Source organism: Paramormyrops kingsleyae, chromosome 22 (assembly GCF_048594095.1).
Source record: "Paramormyrops kingsleyae isolate MSU_618 chromosome 22, PKINGS_0.4, whole genome shotgun sequence".
NCBI classification, from domain to species: domain Eukaryota; kingdom Metazoa; phylum Chordata; class Actinopteri; order Osteoglossiformes; family Mormyridae; genus Paramormyrops; species Paramormyrops kingsleyae.
Window position 1 is genome coordinate 20,947,036 of NC_132818.1, and position 20,935 is coordinate 20,967,970.

The window sequence follows — 20,935 nt, forward strand, 5'->3', positions numbered from 1 at the left end:
GCTGTGCTGGAATTGGAGAGAAACACCAGTCTGGCTAATGGGGGACCAGAAAGAGATAAGAGTGGTGAGCTGAAATAATCAGGCATGTAGCTTATCTAGGTAATATGAGCGCTAATTTGGAATCAACATGTTTGTACGGGTGGGGGGGGGGGGGCAGATAAGAGGATGGAGAAGTTAGGGGGAGCAGAAGGAAGCAGAAGTATTGTGGATTTCTTGTGTAAAAGAGGAAGGTAAGGGATGAGGACTGCAGGTTACCCTGCGTCAGGGCAGTGTGAGGCGGAGGGAGGCCGCGGGTGAGTAGGAATGAGCGGAGTCATCGGCCGGCTGTAACTTAATGCCCGGCTGTGATTGCTTGCAGCAGCTGCACAGCCACTGAATCTATATGAACTTGCCTGCCTTCCACAGTTCCGGTCATGATCAGTGTCGTCCCCCCACACCCCCTCCCCCGCGAAAGAAAAAAAAAAGAAAAGAAAATTAATTTCCAATCATTTAGGCCCTACTAAGCTATTCTGCATGACATGTTCTGCTACTCCAGTAGTACCTGTGCATGTTATTTTAGCTGATCTTTTCCATCTTTTTCTATATTTTTATAAATTCTCAATATCCATCCATTCAAGTGACCAAGCATATGTGTGCCACTTTATTGTAATTATTGAAGCCAATTTAGTGTGTTGAGTTGAGGTGTACGTATCGGCCATTGCGTGTCACCAAAGCAAAGACATTGCTGTGCAGAACTGTTGTGCAGAGTATGAAGGGTGACACGAGGAAAGCACACTGGCCTGCTGACCGTCATCTGCTAACCCCATAAGTAACCTGATGCATACCAGCGGCGCCATTACTGAGCTCGGTGTGTGGACAGGGGTGAGAATGATCACCAGCCTCCAGACTGGCTCTGTGACGGACCCCAGCTTATGCTGGTGAAAGTCAGGCTGAGCATTCCCTGCTCATACCAGTCAGTAAAATCCCAGTCATGGAAGGTCAACCACAACCATACATATGAAAATGCAGGTGCCTGAAACCTGCATTTAATGTAATTTTAAACAAACAACAGAAAGCTTAGTTTTTGTCCGCAATGCATTCCTTTATGTGAGAGTTATAGGGAAATATATGCGCAAAAGCTTCAGATTCGGTATAAAGCATTATTTCAAACTAGTTAGTTCATCTTTAATTAATACTTACAAGGGCAAAGATTTGGTTTCAACATTGGTAGCAGCTGCCATGTCCCGACTATCCATATCCAAATCTACGGCCTTAAATACCTACATTATTCTTCGTCAGTTTTCCCTAACGGAAGTGACACTGGAAAAGATGGCAGCCATGGTAAAATACATGCTCACAATAAAAGCTGAATTATTTTCTCATATGTGTTCATGAGGCTATTACATGTTAGGAGTATGGCAGGAAACCATAATTCATAAAAACAAATGCAAACTGAGTTGCACACAAGTCTGCAATTGTAGGTTTTCTCATTTTTCATGCTGTGGGTGTCATTTCTTAGGAAAGGCTGTTCTCTTCTTTCACAATAGACAAAAAACATTCTCCACCAGCAGCAAAACTGAAAAATTGAGAGAAAATGGAAAAAGAGAGACATTGTTGATATGTTCATGTCCTTTCCTTGAAGAAGAAAATGAGGACTATATTTAGTCCAGCGAACATGGACATTCTCACTCTTAATCAATTGAGATCTTGTTCTACTGAGTCACTGTCCTTGGATGTATTTGTGTTCATCTTCATAATGCTTTAATTGAACAGATCGTTTATTACTCAGAACTTGTGGTAATGTAATTAGATTCATACCATTGCACTGATGAACTCTTGAATCTGATGGGTAAGAAGACTGTTGATTAATTTTCTCTTTGTGCACGCATAGTCCTGGCCAGCTGGATCACAGTAGTAAATCAAGAGCTATTATAAAGTTTCATTCTAACAAACAATACTCAAAATTCTAGAAGCAGAACACATTTAACAACATCTAAAATTTAAATTTAAAAATTAAATTTAAACATCTAAAAATGAAAGCATAACTGAAATGTTTAATCATTGGCAGCAAAACATATTTCTACAGATAAATGTGTTTCCAGTTTGTAAACATGAAAATAATGTCTTTAGGTACGAGCATGTAAGCTACATGCCCAGTAACCATGGTATAAGTAGGTTAATGCACACCAAGGCCTGCATTAAACACCATGCACCAAGTGCTCCTTTCCTGCACAGCCATGCATGTAAAAACATATAACGCACAGCTTGTCGGGCATTGACCTTTTCTTACTGAGCTATAATGGCGACAGCTGTGATAAGTGTGGGCGGGCCTCCACTGATCAGAAGGTCACTGGTTCAAATCCCGCGGCAGGCAGAGTTGTTGTATGTTAGGCCCTCCAGCAAGATCCTTAACCTCAAGTAGCTCTAGGGTCGACCCCAATTGACCCTGCTCTCTGAACCTCAATTTCTACGTTGGGTAGCACCTTACACGAATAATATAGCAGCACACTCTTACATAATGTATTAACTAATCAGTAACTAAGTGTTACGTACGTACTGAGCCCATGTTCGTAGCTTAGTTCTTTCCCTGTTCCACCATAAATGATTCAGCTCAAGAGCTGTGTGGTAATTAGCACAAGGAGTTGAATCAGGTGTGTTAAATGAGGGGAAACCCAAAAATGTGCAGGGCTCCGGCCCCCCAGGACAGGAGTTGGGCACCCCTAGTCTAGGACAAGCTCCTTTAATTAACTGTACGTTTCATTAGCTAGGTTGCACATTATAAACTATGGTACACTCCTCATGTGTTTCCTGGACATTCATAGTGGTTGAGTTTTGATAACACACTCAGGGTGAATCTGTCTCTACTATGTGCGGAGTCTGCGTGGACATTCTCCAGTCATCCAGTGTTTTTCAAAAACAGTCCAAAAACGGACAGTTCAGGTGAATTGGTAACTCAGAATGCACTGGCATCCCAGCCACGGTGACTATTCTCCCATACTCTGCTCCTTGTTCTGCATAAGCATTAAGTGGAAATGGATGTATTTTGTTTAGAATTTGGTTTAGCGGTTTAATCATAATGACTGTCACAACAGAGAAGGACATTTTTAGGTGCTACCCCAAATCCATGCACTTCAAACAAGCAGGACGTGTACCCAGCGTCCCTTCGCTCTCACATCATCTCCTTGTTCGGCCGTTCTGATGTAATTTTTTATGATTATGTCGGCCCTTTAGAAAATTTGACATCTTTCACTTGCTGATAACAGACCCGCTCTGTTTTCAGTGTCCAAGGATGAAAAAAAAGTCTGATTCTTAGATTGGGTCAGACGTCAGGAATTCTGTTCCGTACAAGATGTTGTTATACAAAGGCTGCCTCACTTAGCACCAGGGCACTGAGCTGTGTTGAACTAAAGCGCTCGAGAAAAACGGGCTCATTTGCACTGAACGCAAAGTAACCAACCGACGTTGGAAGACCGAGAGGACGAGCGATGAATCCCAAAGAGATGTTGCTGCTAGACATCTGGAACAGAAACCGAGTTAGACCAGTGAAGAGAATCTTGAAAGCCAAAGATCTTAAAATATGTCCTCGGTTGCTGTAAGTGGAAATGTACCTTTTAATCTGTTTATGGAGGAGAAGTGCCTTAGCTTTTTGCTTTGGTGGGTTTTCCTGCTGGGTTTATTGAAGTATCTCCAATTCTGTCTTGAAGGGTCTGTTTTATTTACACACATGCTTTCTATCTACCACCTTCACAATACTTGCTTTGGTTTGTTTTCAGAGCAATGATTTCCTGTATTACCTTCCTCGTCTTCCCTCTCAATGTTTCTTCACATTATTCTCAGACCCAACTTTTGTGGAAGTAATGTTAATTAAAAATATTCTTTTATCAGTATAACCAGATAGCATTTTGTTGATGTTGTTGTTCCTTTGTTTTGTTTTTCAGTGGTATTTCAGTTTAGTTCTTAGGTCAGTACTACATCTTCAATATTTTATACTTCCTTGTAGCCAAAGCAGATATTGTCAATTTTCAGAAACAAATCAGATTCCAAATTTTATGCTTTTGATGTTATTTCTTTTATCCTTTACTTAAGTGCTTTTTATGCAGTTTGCCCTTTTATGCATTTTGTTTGCCTGTGTTTAGCTTGTATTTTTTTGTTTATATTTCTTAGTGACATTAGTATTACACACAGACGAGGGAAAAGACAACAGATCTAAGTAGATCTGTTTTTTTTGTTACAGATCCTATATGTGTCAAGGAATGCCAAATATTACAGACTTTACGGAACCTTTGCGTATATACCATGTGTTTTCATTTTTTATTTTATATAAATGTCTAGTTTTCTGAAGAACATCATTTAACAGATATGGAATACCACGTATCACAATAATTGGAAGAAGTAATTTTATCTTAAAGCTAACAAACAAGTTTACACAACGGTCTACTGCAGGGGTGCCCAACTCCAGTCCTGGGGGACCAGAGCCCTGCACATTTTTGGGTTTCCCCTCATTTAACACACCTCCTTGTGCTAATTACCACACAGCTCTTGAGCTGAATCATTTATGGTGGAACGGGGAAAGAACTAAGCTACACAGGGCTCCGGCCCCCCAGGACTGGAGTTGGGCACCCCTGGTCTACTGTATGCACAGCCACTGATTTTGGCTGTAACTGTCACCAGATAATAATCTTGAGAAAGCGGCTTTGCTTGCCAGTCGCTATTAGATAACACAGTATGTAACGGTGGGGTGTTGTTGATATGACTCATTGTTGTGGTGTCCGAATGCTTTGGAAATCTGCCAGTTTCTGCAACTCTGTAACCATTCGAAACTTCTTGAATTTTAAAACTGCAGTGTGTGCGTGAATATTTTCAGCATCTTAAATAGTCAAACATTTAATGCCAAATTTATATGGATCCTCGAATTTCATTGGCAGTAGTGATGCTAGACAGAAAAAGATAGCGCCTGGCCCATAGATTGTCACTGCTTTTAGATGCATCGTAAATACACTCCACAAAACTGTCATTACGGTTCATACTTGTTAAATATACTGTTGCAGTATTACTGTCTTGCTTAATGCACCTTCATTGAGTTTGAAGATTCATTCCATTGTGCCCATTGTGATTAGGTTCTGTGACGTAACAGCAATATAAGATCCTTAGGACAGAATTCTTTAAAGAATTTTTCTACATAAAATGCTGAATGGTTGTCCATTTTGTTTAGGCCATTTGTAAAGAAATATAATGAAATGATATTTTATTTGACCTTTGTATGAGTACAGCCACATAGGAATTCTTTCATTCTCGTTTGTCATCTTGCTCTTTAAAACATACACCCATACATGGACCATGGCACCGGGGTGGGGTGTTCACTCGTGCGGATGGGGAGGGGCATCTGTGCCCTTGCCACGGTCTCTTTTGGGGCATCATTAAGAATGCAGTGATAAACAATCATGAAAAAAATCACATACAGATAATGTAATGCAAACCCATAAAACTTTATTAATAAAAGCCTAAATTACATCCATGGTTTTTGTAACAAAAATGTGATTTTTAGGCGAGGAATACGATATTGGTTACTCACCGAGTGTTGTGCTTTTAACTGCCAGTAAACCATTTATTTAGACTCTAATTTAACATTACATCTGCAACAGCACTGGCCAAATGTCAATATGCATATAAACGAAGAGGCAGAAGGTCATATCTGAGCTTTTCTAAATCAAACAGATAAGTGAGACATTGTTAATATGTCGATGCCCTTTCCTTGTTGAGGTGCAAAGAAATCTCCTTCCAATGGCAAGCACAGAGACCTAGCCCACTGAGCCACACGCCACAGAGGGGTAGTTGTGATATATATTGGCAAGGTTCTGAAAAGGAAGTTGCCTGATATTTGTCACTACAGCTGGGGGGACATAACTGATGGTATACTTCTTGATCTAAGGCTTAACCTGTGGACCCCCGCATTCCCTCTCTCTCCTTCCCCTTCAGCCCCCTGCTGAAAGACCGCAACGTGGTGCAATCCCTTGCACTGCAGAATGCCAAGATGGCAAAACTGCTCCCTTCCACTAGCAGTGATGCGTTCCGTCGTTTCACCCCGGAGTCGCTGGCGGAGATCGAGCGGCGGATCCTCGAGGAAAAACCTGAGAAGAGCAAGGATGTAGAGGTAGCAGAGGAGGAGCTCCCAAAGCCCAGCAGTGATTTGGAAGCCGGCAAGGTCCTGCCATTCATCTATGGAGACCCACCACCAGAGATGATGAATATACCTCTGGAAGATCTGGATCCTTTCTACAAAGCACAGAAAGTCAGTCCAGTCCTTAAGAACCTCAGATCTAAAATCTCCATTTTTAAGACCAAATGTGGCATATTCCAAAAGTATATTTATGAATGCTATAAATGAAATCTTAAGAAACCCTGCAGAGGTTGTCACTTGCTTTTTGACCTAAACATTTTAAGATCATGTGCTAGTACAGATGCTCCCCAGGTTATGATCCGATAAACCTATTATAAGGCAAAAATATTGTAAAGCGAGAATGAAATTTACTGCAGGACACCTAACAAACATCATAGCCTAGCCTGCCTTAAACATGTTTAGAACACTTAGATCAGCCTACAGTTGGGCAAAATCATTAACACAAAGCCTATTTTATAATGAAGTGTTGAATATCTCATGTAATTAATTGAATAATCATATCCATCGTAAAATCGAAATATTGTAATACGGACCATTGTAACCTGGGGAGCGTTTGTAATTTGAAACCAACATTTCCAATGTTTTTGTGTCCTACCTAGATAATTCATGCATAATTGGAGGTAATGAAGGACCTGTAACCTTGTACTGTACAAGCAGATGAAAAATGGTTGGGTGTATAAATTATAATAGAATCAGACATGACGGGTTCTTTGAATATTCAAGAATCTCTAAGTAAAAATTAATAGTAAGCTATTTTCTGTTTTGGTTTATGTATCTAGAAACAAATTTCGTTTCTTATGAACAAATTTTGCCTGCAATACAAAATAATTCAATTCCTTCAGTTGACATTTGACTCTCAAACAAAATAGGACATATAAGGAATGCTATATCGATATGACTGATACATTCATCATAATATTTTAGTCATATGTTAGTTTGTATACAGGATACAGTTTCCTGAAATTCTAACCCACGATTTCCATTTTGTATTAGAATTTGTCAATGTCCTCAAGCAATTAAAAGGCATCTAATAGTTATCCCTGTGATTCATGTCTACTAATCCATTAAAAGAATTGCTTTTTGTTACATAAACCACATTTTACCCTTGCAGTTCCTGGTTGTGCTTTGCCGCTTATCGCTTTAATAAAATAAATAATGGTAATATTTGCCATCTCTCTCTACCTCCAGACATTCATAGTCATCTCCAAAGGAAACACAATCTACAGGTTTAATGCTGAACCTGCCTGCTACTTTTTGAGCCCTTTCAATATTGTGAGGAGATCAGCTATCAGAGTTCTCATACATTGATATCCTTTTTCAAATCGGTTCCAAATAAGGCTGTCATTAAATTTTGTAAGTTACTGTACTGTTCCATATAAAAAATCTTCTGTGGTAGTTTTGTTCTTGTTAAGCACAACCAAAAAGGGATCTAAGTGGTATGTTATATTTTAATATATTTCTAGAATTGTTCAGAATTTTGCATAATATTTTTTAACAGCTAAATAGCAATGAGTTATTTTGGAAACAATTACTTAAACCAGGGAAGAGCAGAGATTAGCTTAAGTGCATGTTTTGGCTACAGCAAAAAACATTCGATATCCTTAACTCCACGTTACGTTGTTCAGCATGTTCATCATGGTAACTATCCTGTCAAACTGTGTGTTCATGACGATGAGCAACCCTCCAGCATGGAGTAAAACTGTTGAGTAAGTTTTCCGTGCCTTTATTGAAGTGAAATGACATGATTTGTTCTGCCAGTGTGAGTACTTTCTATGGATAACTGTAAAGTGCTGCGCATTTGCAAATGGGACTATGTCATGCAATATAAAATTGGAAATGTCCAGCGTCCAAACTGGTTAGTATACTCAAAACTGCTATGGATTTTACGCAACAAAGTCAAAGTCTTTATTTGTCACATGCACAGTATGACTGAGACATCTGTACAATGAAATGCTTGTGTTGAGGCTCACATAGTTGCACATACAGCCACACAAACAATATGCTTGTACTACAAAATATAAATAATGGGAATGGGGAGAAAGTAAATAAGTCAAAATAAATAACACAAATAGAAAGGAATAAAACAAGCAGTCTCTATTCTTCAATTTTTATTCGCATATACATTTCGCATACAGTGTTCCAGTGAATTCTAGTTTTCTTTCGAAGCTTAACGTTTAAAATCTGTCCAAGAAGCAATACAAAGGCTTTTTGTAGTTTATTGTATAGACCAGGGGTCCCAACCTTTTTGAAACTGAGAGCTACTTCACGGGTGCTGAGCCATACGAAGGGGTACCAGTTTCAAACGCCCTCCTAAACTTATCTAAATTTCATGTATAATAAACATGTTTTAAATGCTTTTTTAGATATTGTCATTTTCAAATCTATATACAGTAAATACAAATGTGATTAAAGAAGAATAGCAACAGGATCAAATTAAATTTTAGACGCTGCTCACTGGTGAGTTGTGCTATTTTTAGAACAGGTCCGCGGGCGACTCATGTGGTCCTTGGGGGCGTCCTGGTGCCCGCGGGCACCATGTTGATGACCCCTGATATAGACGACACACAGTTAATTGATTTCATCCTACATATCTGCTATTGTTTCTTTATATTATTTTTGTAATTTTTTTTCTCAAATGATTACAACCACCTGACCGTTTTATGTTAACATTAACAATAAAAAGAGGTATGATAATGCCCATACAGATCTGATATAGTGCATCAGTATTTTTAGTCCATTAACTTTGCAAGCATATTGTTGATGGATATATGTGGATGTTTATGTAACACATTAGAATCTATTCATATCTGCATATTTATATTATATCGTGAATTATAATGTTTATGATGTTATAAACATTGAGGAGGGGGGGGGGGGGGATTGACACTGAAAGTTTTATTTAGTGGCCTTTGAACAATCGTATGAACCATGGCTCGGTCCTGACCTTCAACATTTTTTTCCTCTTTCTGCAGGTATGTGTTCACCGGTATTTATACATTTGAGGCGACTATCAAAATTCTGTCACGAGGCTTCTGCATTGGAAGTTTCACATTCCTACGAGATCCATGGAACTGGCTTGATTTCATGGTCATCACCATGGCGTAAGTATTAAGATACTGGAAATACAGGCAGTCCACAGGTTAAGAGCGCCTGACTTTACTTGCAACGCGTACTTAATTACAAACGGACTGACATAAAGAGTAATATATTAAAAATTCGGGTTAAATAGTTCGTAATAACGAACGCACGCGCTATTTGTGACGCTCGTGAAAACGTCACGCGACTTCAACGGTTCGCCGGTTCGAGATACAGTAAGTACCGTATGTAGCTACTTTTATTATTACTGTATAGTTATTATTATTATTATAATTATTATTATTATTATTATTATGTGTTGTATTATTATTTTTCCGACTTACCTAGAAACAGGTTTGTAGCCACAGTTTGAAAAATAGCGAGGTCTGGGACCCGAGGGTGGGAAGACGGTCTCGTCAATCGCGTTATTGATACCGTCCCCTTCATAAACTGTTTTTTTTATTATTATTATTTTAATTAGTCATATGAAACATTACTTAGCCTATTTTTTTATTCAAGTGAATATTTAGCTTCAGTTTTTATTTTAGCTCTTAAAAATGACTACGGTCCGGACCTCATAGCTGGCTACGGCCCTGCCTAGAAATTCACTTAAGGACAGACTTCGGGATTGGATCTCCTTCCTAACCAGGGGACCGCCTGTACTGTCAGTTCTAGACGTAGCATATCTTCGCTCGGATGCGGCTGCTGTCCAAGATACAGGGAGAGCCTCTTACATTTTGGGACTCAAACGTCAGAAAGGGATTATGTCACTTTTATAGCCCCACCATCCACACAGCTTTTATAAGCCCTATACTTCCTCTCTACTCCCCACTGACACCTCCGGGACTCATGTGACAGATTAAGCAGGAAACATGGTGCCGCTTTATGAAAATGTTTGTCCACCTTGCAAAGTGATACGCCTGATATATTTTTAGCCGACTACCCTGTCGGATTAATTTTGGCCTCTTCCGTGGTGTTCTGGAAGAGTCTCCACAAGATCAAGCCTTCTTCATTGTGCTACGCCAAAGCAAGCATGTCAAGAATACAAAATTTGAAAATAAAATTGTAGAACATGTATAGAACATTAGCTTAACAAATAGCTCAACAATAGTTTAATACTCAATGCTAGTTATCAGTAAAAAAATATCATAATGTAAGGCTTGTCACAAGTTGTCATCAAAATTCAGTAACAAGTTACTTAACGTTATTTTTATTTTCTTAAAACCTTTTAAATAAAGAAAAGTGCAAAAGTGTAATATGTCTGCTGAGTTCAAAATCAGTTTTAAATGCTTTAACCAGATAGACAGACCACTTACATTTAGAAATTGTTCTTTAAAAAGTCAGTCTGTTGCCTTTTGTATTGTACTGTATAAGGATTGATTTCCAAAGCTGACCACTTTGTGCACAGATTAATGAGTTGTGTTAATTTACTGATATGATATTTTTCTCTGCAGGTATGTCACAGAGTTTGTCGATCTTGGAAATGTGTCAGCACTCAGAACGTTCCGTGTACTCCGAGCACTTAAAACAATCACTGTAATTCCCGGTATGTTGCCCTTTAAATGACCTGCTGTGGGTCATGTAGGGTGTGTTCCTTATGAAAGCCTGTTCAGATATTTTAGAATGCACGGGGATCATAATCGTTCTGTGCTCTGTCTCGCTCAGGTTTAAAAACTATTGTGGGTGCACTCATCCAATCAGTGAAGAAGTTAGCGGATGTGATGATCCTCACAGTGTTCTGCCTCGCCGTCTTTGCCCTCGTTGGGTTGCAGCTCTTCATGGGTAACCTGAGACACAAGTGCATTCGCTGGCCTCCTGCGACTAACAGCAGCTGGCTCTTTAACTCCACTGAGGATGTGAATGCAACACAGTTTGATTTCACCGAGTACATTGATGACATAGGTATGGCACAATGATATTACTTGGGTAAATTAACTATACTGCGAATTTTGCAATGGTCTTTCTGATACTGGTCTGTTTCTGTTTGCGCTAGATAACCACTACTTTTTAGAAGGTCAAGTTGATGCGCTCATTTGTGGGAACAGCTCTGATGCTGGGTGGGTCTATTTAAATACACTAATTAACTGCCTGAAAAGTTGATGTATTTATTAATACAAAACTAAAAAACAGATTAACTTCAGGTCATGAAACTACAATAGAATTAAATGAGTATTTCTGTTTTGTTTTCTGGGGCATATTTTTGAGAGTTACTGTCTTTGACTCATAATTGATTCACTGATTGTTTATTCATGACTTAACAGAAAATGCCCTGAGGGGTATACATGCATGAAAGCTGGCAGAAACCCAAACTATGGGTATACAAGCTACGACTCCTTCGGCTGGGCTTTCCTTGCCCTCTTCCGCCTGATGACACAGGACTTCTGGGAGAACCTGTTTCAGCTGGTACACGATAAACACATTATTACCAAGTCTGCTGTTTATCGATACTGTAGCATTTAAGAATGATTTAATCCTAAACTTCACTAAAACTGTAATTAAAAATCAACAAGATGAAATATGTCGGTCTTTGTTGGATTGCTCTCCTGTCCAGGGCGTTCCTTTGTCTTGTATCCTGTGCAACCTGAGATAGGCTACAGGCCCAATGTTACCATGCACTGGATAAGCATATGGATGGATGGATGGATGGATGGAGTGATTGATTTGAAATGTTCCCTTGTAATTGGAATAGGGTCATTTATTCAATTCTGCAACATTTTTATTTTAGTTATGATATTTACTAAGTTTTGACTCTGCTAGGATGGAGATTTATATGGTCGTATGTTCCCTTTATGCAGACGCTACGTGCTGCGGGCAAGACCTATATGATCTTCTTTGTGGTCATCATCTTCCTGGGTTCCTTCTATCTCATCAACCTCATTCTGGCCGTGGTGGCTATGGCCTATGCGGAGCAGAATGAGGCTACCATTGCTGAGGCTAAGGAGAAGGAAGAGGAATACCAGAAAATCATGGAGCAACTCAAAAAACAAGAGGCCCAGGTTAGCTTTGCTGACAAATGTGTGATCCAGACAAATCTAATACATAGTTCAACAGCACAGTTAGCTCTAAAAAAGCCATTAGCATTTCCTGCTACCACCTGTTACCACTTCTTGATAAAACTTACAATAATGGATGTTGTTTTAAAGCAACAGTTTTGCCCTAGAACAAAGCAAAATATTTTTAATTGGTTTAGGGGATAACTGACAGAGGCATGAATTATGGCCTAATTGACAGAAGCATGGACCAAAAGAAAAGATCAGCGGGAAGAAGCCCGAGAATCAGGTTGAGGGTCTTGGATCTAAGCAGGAACTTGCTATAGATAAACGCAACCTGGGAGGCAGAGACGACATCTCAATGGACTCTCTCTCTGATGCAAAGGTGGGTCTTGGTGACCTTACCTACCACATGGCCCAGACGTGCTGGAGTATGTTGTGACAGTTTTGGGTCTTGGCGACCTTACCTACCACATGGCCCAGACGTGCTGGAGTATGTTGTGACAGTTTTGGGTCTTGGCGACCTTACCTACCACATGGCCCAGACGTGCTGGAGTATGTTGTGACAGTTTTGGGTCTTGGCGACCTTACCTACCACATGGCCCAGACGTGCTGGAGTATGTTGTGACAGTTTTGGGTCTTGGCGACCTTACCTACCACATGGCCCAGACGTGCTGGAGTATGTTGTGACAGTTTTGGGTCTTGGCGACCTTACCTACCACATGGCCCAGACGTGCTGGAGTATGTTGTGACAGTTTTGGGTCTTGGCGACCTTACCTACCACATGGCCCAGACGTGCTGGAGTATGTTGTGACAGTTTTGGGTCTTGGCGACCTTACCTACCACATGGCCCAGACGTGCTGGAGTATGTTGTGACAGTTTTGGGTCTTGGCGACCTTACCTACCACATGGCCCAGACGTGCTGGAGTATGTTGTGACAGTTTTGGGTCTTGGCGACCTTACCTACCACATGGCCCAGACGTGCTGGAGTATGTTGTGACAGTTTTGGGTCTTGGCGACCTTACCTACCACATGGCCCAGACGTGCTGGAGTATGTTGTGACAGTTTTGGGTCTTGGCGACCTTACCTACCACATGGCCCAGACGTGCTGGAGTATGTTGTGACAGTTTTGGGTCTTGGCGACCTTACCTACCACATGGCCCAGACGTGCTGGAGTATGTTGTGACAGTTTTGGGTCTTGGCGACCTTACCTACCACATGGCCCAGACGTGCTGGAGTATGTTGTGACAGTTTTGGGTCTTGGCGACCTTACCTACCACATGGCCCAGACGTGCTGGAGTATGTTGTGACAGTTTTGGGTCTTGGCGACCTTACCTACCACATGGCCCAGACGTGCTGGAGTATGTTGTGACAGTTTTGGGTCTTGGCGACCTTACCTACCACATGGCCCAGACGTGCTGGAGTATGTTGTGACAGTTTTGGGTCTTGGCGACCTTACCTACCACATGGCCCAGACGTGCTGGAGTATGTTGTGACAGTTTTGGGTCTTGGCGACCTTACCTACCACATGGCCCAGACGTGCTGGAGTATGTTGTGACAGTTTTGGGTCTTGGCGACCTTACCTACCACATGGCCCAGACGTGCTGGAGTATGTTGTGACAGTTTTGGGTCTTGGCGACCTTACCTACCACATGGCCCAGACGTGCTGGAGTATGTTGTGACAGTTTTGGGTCTTGGCGACCTTACCTACCACATGGCCCAGACGTGCTGGAGTATGTTGTGACAGTTTTGGGTCTTGGCGACCTTACCTACCACATGGCCCAGACGTGCTGGAGTATGTTGTGACAGTTTTGGGTCTTGGCGACCTTACCTACCACATGGCCCAGACGTGCTGGAGTATGTTGTGACAGTTTTGGGTCTTGGCGACCTTACCTACCACATGGCCCAGACGTGCTGGAGTATGTTGTGACAGTTTTGGGTCTTGGCGACCTTACCTACCACATGGCCCAGACGTGCTGGAGTATGTTGTGACAGTTTTGGGTCTTGGCGACCTTACCTACCACATGGCCCAGACGTGCTGGAGTATGTTGTGACAGTTTTGGGTCTTGGCGACCTTACCTACCACATGGCCCAGACGTGCTGGAGTATGTTGTGACAGTTTTGGGTCTTGGCGACCTTACCTACCACATGGCCCAGACGTGCTGGAGTATGTTGTGACAGTTTTGGGTCTTGGCGACCTTACCTACCACATGGCCCAGACGTGCTGGAGTATGTTGTGACAGTTTTGGGTCTTGGCGACCTTACCTACCACATGGCCCAGACGTGCTGGAGTATGTTGTGACAGTTTTGGGTCTTGGCGACCTTACCTACCACATGGCCCAGACGTGCTGGAGTATGTTGTGACAGTTTTGGGTCTTGGCGACCTTACCTACCACATGGCCCAGACGTGCTGGAGTATGTTGTGACAGTTTTGGGTCTTGGCGACCTTACCTACCACATGGCCCAGACGTGCTGGAGTATGTTGTGACAGTTTTGGGTCTTGGCGACCTTACCTACCACATGGCCCAGACATGCTGGAGTATGTTGTGACAGTTTTTCTGTTTTCAAGGGGAGGCCAGATGTAAAAGATGAGAAGCTCAGCAGAGAACACCTAGAGGAGCCAGGCAAACAGAGCAGAAAAGCCAGCGATGCGAGTGATGTCGCTAATGTCTTGGAAGGTAACCAAAGAAATATAGCCAGCAGTTTATTTGTTAACACTTTACATTAACTGTACCTTCACAATGCCTTTATAATGCATTTGAACATTTAGTGCACTTTCATAATGTAGTCATAGAACATTTATAAGCAGTATGTAAGTATACCGTAGTATCCTAATATATCTTAACAGCTTTAATATACATTAATAACAAACATTGTACAAACATACAAGCATTACAATTGTATAATTTTTGTTAATATTTTTTCTGTTTCTGTCAGCTAATACAATCTGAAAACAATTTGCCTTGTATCAAAAATTTATCCAAAAACTGCGCAAAACACTCCAAATAAATAAAAGTATGTACTGTACCATATACTTTAAAAAGATGCTAATTTTTTAACAATTCTTTTACTAAAACCCCTCTTCACATCTGTCTAGTATCAATATCAATAAATGAACCATGTAGTTTTGTTTTAAATAGATTTACTACTGTATTTTAATAACGATGGTAATTTTAATTGAGTGCAGACAAACATCTGTGTGCTAAGTTCTGCTGTATCAGCAGTGTTGTTATGCAGTGCCTAACTAGCCTCTATTGGGGCCTCTGAAGGTGCTTTTTGCTCATGTGTGGACACTGTGTTTAGCCTCACCCAAAACAAATTATTCTGCCAGATCTAGAAGAAGGCCAGCGGCCATGTCCCCCGAGGTGGTACAAGTTTGCCAACAACTTCCTGAAGTGGGACTGCTGTACAGCGTGGATTGTTTTTAAGAAGTGGACGTATTTCGTCGTCATGGACCCTTTCGTTGACTTAGGCATCACAATCTGTATTGTGCTGAACACCCTCTTCATGGCCATGGAACACTATCCAATGAGTGAAAGCTTTGCGGAAATGTTGAGTGTGGGAAACCTGGTAAGACACCGGCCCCTCCGTCACAATGCCATTACGATGTGAGTAATATCTTATTTACATCGCTCTTCTCACATACGCTACCAGTCAAAGGTTTTACACACCACAGGTTTTTACCACTTTTCCATTTATTTCATAGGCTGACAATTTTTTATTCTTGTTAATCATTGGACAGTTGGGTGGACAACTATAAATGAAAATATAAGTCAAATAAAACAAGTTTCCTTTATAACATGGAAAGAATATGTAACAGTGCATCTCTGATGTCCTGTTAACTGGTTGTCTAGTGATGGCATAGCATCCGCTTGGGGCAAATTTGGTCCCTCCCAACTCCTTCCAACGCTACTGCTAATGTCTTTTTTATATTATCAGAATATTGTGCAGCATGGTTCTTCCTCTGTCACTAGGTTTTCACTGGGATCTTCACAGCTGAGATGGTCTTTAAGCTTATAGCCATGGATCCCTACTACTATTTTCAAGTTGGATGGAACATCTTTGACAGCATCATTGTCACACTCAGTCTCGTGGAACTGGGACTGGCCAATGTTCAGGGTCTGTCTGTGTTGAGGTCCTTCCGTTTGGTAAGACTCTTTTCTCATTAAGTTCAAGACATACGTAACTCAACCATTGTTCATCTCAAATAATGAGGAGCTGTTTTGCACTTTTATTACAGTTATTTTATTGTGATTTGGACAGGGAATACTGAAATCCTAATCCCATTCTCCTAAAATGCTTAATTAGCATGTACATATTTGTTGTTATTGCATTGTTATGAGAGTGACGTGTGTAGGAAGTTTGACTCTGAGCTTCACGATGAACCCAGCTGCGAGTCTTCAAGCTCGCCAAGTCCTGGCCAACCCTCAACATGCTGATCAAGATCATTGGGAACTCCGTGGGCGCCCTGGGCAACTTGACTCTGGTTTTAGCCATCATCGTCTTCATCTTCGCTGTGGTGGGCATGCAGCTTTTTGGGAAAAACTACAAGGACTGTGTCTGCAAGATCTCGTCTGACTGCGAACTACCCCGGTGGCACATGACAGACTTCTTCCATTCATTCCTCATCGTCTTCCGCATCTTGTGTGGTGAATGGATCGAGACTATGTGGGACTGCATGGAGGTCGCAGGCCAAGGCATGTGCCTGGTTGTCTTCATGATGGTCATGGTCATTGGAAACCTGGTGGTGAGTGAACCGTAATATAAAAAGAAAACGGAATTAAATGTTCTGCTCACTATTTTCTATAATTTTGATTCATACTGTAGTTAGGCTGAATTCGGAATAGTGAGTTTACCTAACAGTATACAACAAAGGACTGCGAAACCTACACATTTTAAAGAGGTTATCCAATGCATGGCTTTTAAGCATAAATGAGATTGTGTCCTACGATTTAGGAGATTTGTGAAGAGATCTATTTAAATCTTATGACTTGAGCCAGCAAACAGTGGTTCTGACCTTGGTATATGTGCGAAGACCCCTCTCAAATAAACCCTTGGCACATGCGTACCCACACAGGCATCCAGACAAACAGCTGAGAAATCACAAGATCAGGAAACCTAGCAGATAAGTAACACTACGCAGTAGTATAGCTGTTCTTATTGGTAAATACAAAGCTGGCGGAAACTGAAGCTCATCGCTTACAGTGTCATAAGAGGCTTATTTGTTTGTTGGAAGGAGGGAGGGCTAGATTTTGGATCACCCATTTTTTATTTTTTCATAAAACAAAGCGCAAATTGGACACCTGAATGTTGATGATTACATACATGTAAAAGGTTGAAATCTGGACATGTGGATTATTCATCTTCTGTTCATTATAGCTGGGTTCCTGCTATCTTAGGAGCTTTGGAACATGTTCAAAAAAATTAATTACTTCAACACATTTAGGCTCGGTCTGCCAATGTCAGGAAGTTATTTCATTTCCTAATTAAATTATGTTTATTACATATGTTTATCAATTTTAGTGGGTGTTATAGAACTTCTAACTGATGTTTATATATAATGTGAGAAGACAAAAGAGTAACCGTCATAGTAAAAGGTGAAAACAGTCCTCTTTATTTGTGAATCTGGCTGACAAACGTTGAGGCTGTGCCACCTAGCTTTTTGAATTATTTAGACTATCTAGACTATTTTTTTAATCATAAGAAAAAATCATACCAGAAAAAGAACCCTCCTTAACAGTCTACATTCTTCAGTCTATAAAATCCTGTCATTTGAAGCATACCACTCAGACTGCAATTCAGGGGCATCAATCTGCCATGAATATCTCCAGCTTCTTGAAGAGGGATGACTTGTTACCTAGAGGTTGTGTGATGCTGCATCTAGATTTGCTTTATTATACAGTAGTTAAAATGCTGCATAATTACGTTTGGAATCAAATGTAGGTCGTGGTTAATAGTTTTAGAAAATGTAGTCTGATACAGCACTTTGTAAGCTTGCATTTCGCTTCCCTTTCTTAGGTGCTGAATCTTTTCCTTGCCTTACTTCTGAGCTCATTCAGTGGGGACAATCTGTCAGCCTCTGATGAAGAGGGAGAGAACAACCTCCAGATCGCCATCAACAGGATAACCAGAGGCATTAATTTCATTAAAGCCTATATAATTGGACTCATTAGGCGGATGCTGGGGAGGAAGGCCAAGTCCAATGAAGGCGATGGTGAGGACGACAACTCAAAGAAGGAAAATCTTATGTTAAACCACATGAATGCTGATGCGGACCCCAAGACCAATCTTCAGATGATGGAATCCTCATCCACATTGACTGATGGGGTCTCTTCTATTGACTTTGTCACCAATGCTAAGGTGACAGTTAATATTCCCATTGCGAAAAGTGAATCTGATCTTGATATCCCAAATGATTATGATTACTCCTCAGATGATGAAACCGGAATCATTAAAAAGAAGGTGAGACCAATCATAATGCAATTGCTAGTATAACCATTATGGATACCTGGCAGTAAATCACCTCACAGTTATTCACCAACTAGTGGTGAACAAACACGATGCATGAAAATATGATATAATCAGAGTGTAAGCCTAATGCTTGTTGGGCCCATGCAATTTCTGCAACTTTGAGCAAGCATGTCTTCAGAAACTTGGCATCAGAGCCTGGTTGAAAGTAACTAGCTTTCACGGTGTTACTGGTCTCCCACCAGAAATTAATTTCTTTTGTTTTTTTTTTCCTTTTTTTAATTTACAGTATTATTTTTCTTAAGTTCACATGGACTGGAGTTTACAGAGAATGATGCGATAAACAATGCTTAGTCATTGACAGTTCTGTGGGCAAACAAGCCTTCTTAATGAGAAAGGAGAATGGCCTGACTAATAATTCAGGCCCAGAAAGTAAAAATCCAGACCAAGATTTTGTTACAACCAACCAGTTGAATACTCTGTTACTGTGACTTGTTATACTGAAGTTGTTGATTGAAGCAAAAAATTTTAACTTTCTGGACCTGAAATATCCATCTCTGCTGACTAGCTAATAGGAAGGTCACAACACCTCCGTATAACAGTACTGTCCAGAAAGGTATCTTGAATAATGTTGCCCTGTTGCTTTGTACTGCTACTACTCATATTAGTAATCTTCTTGTTCTTCTTCTTCTCCTCCTCCTCCTTCTTCTTCTTCGTATTGTCATCTCTGCTGACTAGCTAATAGGAAGGTCACAACACCTCCGTATAACAGTACTGTCCAGAAAGGTATCTTGAATAATGTAATCTGTTAAACTTTCGAGAAATTCCGGAGGCAAAAACATATCCTATCTGGTACAAGGCAGGAGTACCTCTTAAGCACAAGTTACAAGTACAACTTAATAACGTATAGAATCTGTTTATAATGAGATATAAAATAATTATACTTTGTCTTAGATAATTACTAAAATTTCAGAGTTAAAAAATACAGTACTGTGTAAAAGTCATAATCTCAATCAAAATAATCAAAAGAATTTATTTGGGTAGTAAGCGTATATGTACTCAAAACAAAAAACACAATATAACATCAGAATACAGGTAAATTAAGCGTAACAGAAGAGTAACAGTTACTTATGGTTACTTATGGTCAGCGTTACTGATATTGTGTTGGATGGCTACTGCTTTCATATATTACTTACACTTGACAACCTGCTCAATTAATTAATTAAATTAGTTTGAGAAATGGGGTGGTACAGTGATGGAGTGGTTAGCACTGTTGCCTCACACTACTGGGACCAAGATTTGAGACTCCACTGGTCTCCATTTGCACGTTCTCCCTGTGTCGTCGTGTGGTTTCCTCTGGGTACTCTGGTTTCCCCCCACAGTCCAAAAACATGCTGAAGTTGATTGAAGTTACCAAATTGCCCATAGATGCGTGTGTGCGTGTGTGTGTGTGTGTGTGTGTGTGTGTGTGTGTGTGTGTGCGCTCTGCAATGGGTTGGCACCCTGTTCTGGGTTGTTACATGTCTTGCACATGTAGCCTCCAGATGATTAATCCAAATACTTTGGTTTTGAAATGGTTAAACTAACATGCTTTGACCGACCTAGTATCATAGCTGTACACCAACATGAGGATGATTTAAGCATCTTTTCCTTTGGCTGACAAAGACTTTTGGGCAGTACTGTACACTAGCAATAGTACTGAGCTGTTAAATCATGTCAGAGTGCTGAACCAATGTATTGCTAGATTTAGATGTTGTGCATGTAAAGTTGTAAACAGATTTTCATTTGTTACGACTGTTATGCCACAGTACAGCAAGATGGCCCTGTTGCTTTGTACTGCTACTACTCATATTAGTAATCTTCTTGTTCTTCTTCTCCTCCTCCTCCTTCTTCTTCTTCGTATTGTCATTATTATCATTTGGCACAGGGCCAAAGTTTATTCTATTTTTAGCTAGTTATAAGATTCTGACAGTCCAATATTGCATAATGGAAGGAACGAAGGTTTTGTTTTTTTCTTAAACTATTTGAGGCATAGGTATACATACGGTAATATAGATTTTCATTTTTTTTTAAATCCTGCAACTGGAATCTGTAGAAAAATGTGGATATGTCATGAGATCCCCCTTGGACTGAGGGAATTTCTAATTCCAGATACCCTGGAACGAGATTCCACATGTATTCGCTAGTGATGCTAACTATGGAAGTATAGTTGATGTGTTGACCTTATGTAAGACGCTGAAGCAAT

General features: G+C 40.5%; 1 protein-coding gene across 3 annotated transcripts in view; it reads left to right on the forward strand.

Moving 5' to 3' along the window:
• Window positions 1-3,341: 3,341 nt before the first annotated feature.
• scn4ab (sodium channel, voltage-gated, type IV, alpha, b) overlaps window positions 3,342-20,935 on the forward strand; it is a 29,361-nt gene continuing 11,767 nt past the window's right edge. The window contains exons 1-16 of one of the 3 annotated variants that reach the window (XM_023835727.2): window positions 3,342-3,571; window positions 5,956-6,268; window positions 7,346-7,464; window positions 7,774-7,863; window positions 9,130-9,258; window positions 10,687-10,778; window positions 10,898-11,134; window positions 11,226-11,289; window positions 11,494-11,635; window positions 12,028-12,228; window positions 12,464-12,607; window positions 14,792-14,900; window positions 15,554-15,792; window positions 16,197-16,370; window positions 16,613-16,969; window positions 18,241-18,684. In XM_023835727.2, coding sequence (XP_023691495.1) covers window positions 3,465-3,571; window positions 5,956-6,268; window positions 7,346-7,464; window positions 7,774-7,863; window positions 9,130-9,258; window positions 10,687-10,778; window positions 10,898-11,134; window positions 11,226-11,289; window positions 11,494-11,635; window positions 12,028-12,228; window positions 12,464-12,607; window positions 14,792-14,900; window positions 15,554-15,792; window positions 16,197-16,370; window positions 16,613-16,969; window positions 18,241-18,684 — 2,961 coding nt within the window. In that variant the 5' untranslated portion in view covers window positions 3,342-3,464. Of the gene's footprint in view, window positions 3,572-5,955; window positions 6,269-7,345; window positions 7,465-7,773; window positions 7,864-9,129; window positions 9,259-9,446; window positions 9,478-10,686; window positions 10,779-10,897; window positions 11,135-11,225; window positions 11,290-11,493; window positions 11,636-12,027; window positions 12,229-12,463; window positions 12,608-14,791; window positions 14,901-15,553; window positions 15,793-16,196; window positions 16,371-16,612; window positions 16,970-18,240; window positions 18,685-20,935 lie in introns of those variants that run through there. The other 2 variants (XM_023835735.2, XM_072705060.1) reach the window with 2 other exon arrangements.